Consider the following 4,352-nt stretch of genomic DNA (forward strand, 5'->3'; position numbering starts at 1 on the left):
CCCCATCCCTCGGGGCTTCCCAAACGCAAACTGGGGCTTGTTACGAACCCCTTGGCACCTTCACTGCCCTCCTCGGTCGGGAAACCCAAGGGCTTTCGGAGCGCTGTGCCAGGACCGGCGACAGGGCCGAGTCCGTGTTTCTTACTGTACATCACACTCCCACGGCCGTCATTCCGTGTCAGGGCCACTGCAGCAGGCACCGCAGAGGTGGTGGAAACAACACAAGTGTACTGCTCCTGGCTGAGGACAGGCTCCTCCCACGGTGTCCCCGAGTGGGGACGCTTCATGCCGTTGCCACGGAGGGGGCTCTGCTGTCAGGAGCTCCTGACTCCCTGGTCCCCTCCTGGGCCCCGTTCCCGACACCAGCACACCGGGGGTTCCACATTTGAGGCCAGAGGGGCACGAACATCCCGCCCACAGCAGAGGAGTCCAGACCCTGTGACTTGTTTGTGGCTGGCTGCATATGTCACCCCTTGTTCCCTAGCGGTTAAGGCTGGAGGATGCGTGGCCACTCTCTGCCAGTCGTGAGGCCCAAGATCACCCCGTTTGACAATTTGCTGGGACTTGCAGTCAAATATAGGCCTGGAAACCTGGGCTGCTGACAGCCTGGGGTGTGGAGCGGCCCCCGTCTGCGTGTGCCCCATGGCCTCTCCCCCAGGAGCGTCAGCGGCTCCCAATGACAGCCTCACACTGAGATCCAGGTGGCTGACCTCTGGGGGGGGGAGCCGTGCCCGGACAGGTGGGGCACAGAGCTCACTCAGCCGCTGTTCCTCTCCCAGTGACCAGCACAGACTACGAAACTGCAGCCGATGCCACAGAGACCTCCTCTTACTTCAGCGCCCAAGGCTACCTGTCCAGGTAGGGGCCCGTGCGGACGGGGAAGCACCCGGTGGGCCGGTTGTGTAGCCCCCAGGGTGTGCAGCGCTGGCCTGGACGGACGGAATCTGAGTCCTGGAGCTCTCAGCCAGGCCCTGGCAGTCCGTCCGGCAGGCAGGGGTCCACAGAAGCCATCCACGCCTGCGCCCTCGCTGGTGCACCCCATGCCCCTTCTCTGTTCTCCCCGCCAGCCGGGAGCAAGACGGCACAGAATCTACCTCAGAGGAGGGGCAGCTGCCCCAGGTGGTGGAGGAGCTGAAGGACCTCCAGGTGGCCCCCGGCACGCGCCTGGCCAAGTTCCAGCTCAAGGTGAAAGGTGAGGAAGAGAGACAGACGGCCCGAGCACTGTCTGGACAGTGGAGGCTGGGTGGGCACCGGTGGCCAGGGGGCTCTGAGGGCGGGGGCTCTGCGCCGACTGTCCTCTGTGGCCCCAGGCTACCCAGCGCCCCGGCTGTACTGGTTCAAAGACGGGCAGCCCCTGACAGCTTCTGCGCGCATCCGAATGGCCGACAGGAAGACGCTTCACACCCTGGAGATTGCATCGGTCACCAGGGAGGATGCCGGCCAGTACTCAGCCTACATCAGCAACGCGGTGGGCGCCTCCTACTCATCAGCCCGGCTGCTGGTCCGAGGTGGGTGCTGGGGAGTGCACGCCCACTCCTGGGCCCTGCAGGTGCCTCGGGTGGGGGCGGGCAGGCAGGCTGGTGAAACAGGCCCAGGCAAGCATGGGAGCACCAGGAGCCTGCAGAGGAGGAGGTCAGGGATCTCTCTCAGAGGATGGGTGTGAGCTCCCTTGGTTTCCAAAGTTCTGAGCATCCCAGGGTGCTCCGGGGTCACGCTCGAAACACTCTCTGCCCAGGCTTCACCCCGCCCTTGGTGCCACCGTGCAGCTGGCTCCAGATCGATGCCCACACTCCTGCGGCCACGGAGGGGTGTGTGTGGGAGTGGGCAGGGCACCCCCAGACTCCTGCCCCCAGCAGGTACACAGGCCTAGAGGAGGGAGGCCGCCTGGTGCTGCAGGGCTGACTTCCATTTCTTGCCTCTTTCAGACCCCAAAGATCCTGAAGAGAGGCCAGCATCGGGTGAGCAGACTCGGGTGGGCAGACGTGGGTGGGTGGCTCGGCAAAGTGGGTGAGGGACACAGCATCGCAAGTGGAAGAGGGTGGGGTGCAGGCTGTGGAGACCCAGCCTCCGGATGGGATGGGGTCGGGACCTGCTGGGGTGGGTGGCGGGGGAGTTGCAGAAAGACTTGGTGCCCTGACGGGGAGCAGGTGGCCTGACGGGGAGCAGGGGCTCAACATGAGTCCATCACCAATGCCTGCTGTTTCTCTAGATGTGCACCAGCAGCTGGTGCCGCCCCGATTCCTGGAAAGATTCACCTCCAAGAAAGTGAAGAAAGGTTCCAGCATCACCTTCTCAGTGAAGGTGGAAGGTGGGGCACTCCTGCCTTCCTGCCCCCCTACCCCAAGGACCAGCACCCGAGAATCAGAGCAGGCCCCTCCCTCTTCCTAAGACCCCTCCCCCAGGGTCAGAACAGGCCCCGCCCTCTTCCTACCTAGGACTCCTCCCCCAGGGTCAGAACAGGCCCCGCCCTCTTCCTACCTAGGACTCCTCCCCCAGGGTCAGAGCTGGCCCCTCCCTGGCCCCCACCGAGGACCCCTCCAGCCGCTGGGAGCTCAGAGGTGACCCCCACTTCCCCAAAACTCCCTCACCAACCCCTCCTGACCGCAGGGTGCCCGGCCCCAGCTGTGCACTGGCTGCGGGAGGCCGCTGAGCGAGGCGTGCTGTGGATTGGCCGGGACACGCCGGGCTACACGGTGGCCAGCTCTGCACAGCAGCACAGCCTGGTCCTGCTGGACGTGGGCAGACAGCACCAGGGCACATACACCTGCATCGCCAGCAATGCTGCCGGCCAGGCCCTCTGCTCCGCTAGCCTGCACATCTCTGGCTGTGAGTGGGCATGGGTGACTGGAGGTAGCTGACCCTCACCGGGCCCCCACCCGGAGCCCTCTCTTGTTGGCCCCCTGAACATAGAGCCCCGTGGGCCAGCTCCCACCCCTGTTTTGTAGGCTCTGTGTAGTTGGCTGAGACCCTCCTAGAAGCCCCCTGCCCCCCTGAGTGTTTTCCTCATGGGCCCCACTTCACGTAGGGGCTCCTGAGGGCCAGGGTCAAGGCCCCTCCGGGGCGGGAGGCGTCCTGGACCAGGTTCCCATCAGAATTGGCTTAGGGTGGTGGGGCGTCACCCTGTGGCTCACCCTGTTCTCCTGACAGTGCCCAAGGAGGCAGGGGCGGCAGAGGAACGCGCTGGGGTGAAGGAGGCCCTCATCTCCACCTTCCTGCAGGGGTGAGTGGGGGGAGCAGGCCAGCAGCAGCAGGCCTGGGAGCAGAGTGTCCCAGCCGTCGGGACGGGAGAGGGGCATCCTGGCCCTCGGGAGGGAACCCCATCCAGACTGCAGCCAAGGGGTGCTCCTCAAGGCTCCCTGGCTTAGACCAGCCCCTGTCCCTCTCTGTGCCTCAGTGTCCCCACTGTAACATGGGGGCTTCGACTGAGGCATTCCCTCAGGACGCCCCTCCCCTTTAGGACCCAAGCCGTCTCCTCGCAGATGTCAGAACCCGCGGGTTTCACTGACCTTGCTGGGCAGAGGAAAGGTACGGGCTGACTGGGAGCAGGGTGGGAGTCGACATGCCCCCAGTGCAGGGGTGAGGCATGGAGGAGGCTGCCCCAGGCCCACAGCTACTCCTGCTGTGGGCCAGGGCTCCCTGCCCGCTCCTGGGCCTGACTCTGAACGCTGGCTGGTGTCAGGCCATTTTTGAGCCTTGCAGATCTGGGGGCCCCCTGGCCCTTGGTTCAGAACTCACGTCCAGCGAGCTGTGTGGATGCCTGCCTGGACACCATTGGCAGGGAGCGCTAGTGAGGCCAGTGCAGGAGGCAGGTGCTGGGCATGCCGGCATCCAGACCTGATCTGTCCCGGATTCTCCCATCCCCAGCGGGGTCCTTGTGTCCATTTCCTGGCCACCTGCACCGGGCCCTGGCACCTTGGCATATTTGTAACTTTTTGAGGGAAAGCAAGGAGTCTGCTCAGAAGCAGAAAAGGGAGGGCTCTGCGCACTGCATGCTGGTTGTCCCCCTTTGGGGTCACTTCTCAGCTGACCCCACTCACCCAGATAGCCCTCATTCACCCTTAACCCGACCCTGCAAAGCTTCCAGGGCTGATGGCCCCAAGTCTGTGCACTCCTTGCACTGCTGACCCTCAAGCCCAGGTCGCGGCCTGGAGGGCATGCAGCTGGCTGAGCTGGCTTCTGGCCCCCCAGGAGAGCCCCCAGCAGTGGAAGCTCGTGGCCACTTGTCCCTGGCCGAGGTGGGCACAGAGGAGTTCCTGCAGAAGCTCACCTCCCAGATCACGGAGATAGTGTCGGCCAAGATCACGCAGGGTGAGGGCGCTGTGGGGCGAGGGTGGGGGCAGTGACCGAGTTCC

At 64.8% G+C, this 4,352-nt stretch overlaps 1 protein-coding gene across 1 annotated transcript in view; it reads left to right on the forward strand.

Annotated features, from left to right (window-relative positions):
* OBSCN (obscurin, cytoskeletal calmodulin and titin-interacting RhoGEF) overlaps window positions 1–4,352 on the forward strand; it is a 147,502-nt gene that overhangs the window by 112,889 nt on the left and 30,261 nt on the right. Inside the window, 9 exon segments of the mRNA XM_029941729.1 lie at window positions 780–858; window positions 1,068–1,192; window positions 1,311–1,508; window positions 1,926–1,958; window positions 2,210–2,308; window positions 2,608–2,826; window positions 3,148–3,220; window positions 3,458–3,525; window positions 4,192–4,330. Of these exon segments, the coding sequence (XP_029797589.1) occupies window positions 780–858; window positions 1,068–1,192; window positions 1,311–1,508; window positions 1,926–1,958; window positions 2,210–2,308; window positions 2,608–2,826; window positions 3,148–3,220; window positions 3,458–3,525; window positions 4,192–4,330 (1,033 nt within the window).

Source organism: Suricata suricatta, chromosome 6, assembly GCF_006229205.1.
Source record: "Suricata suricatta isolate VVHF042 chromosome 6, meerkat_22Aug2017_6uvM2_HiC, whole genome shotgun sequence".
Taxonomy (NCBI): domain Eukaryota; kingdom Metazoa; phylum Chordata; class Mammalia; order Carnivora; family Herpestidae; genus Suricata; species Suricata suricatta.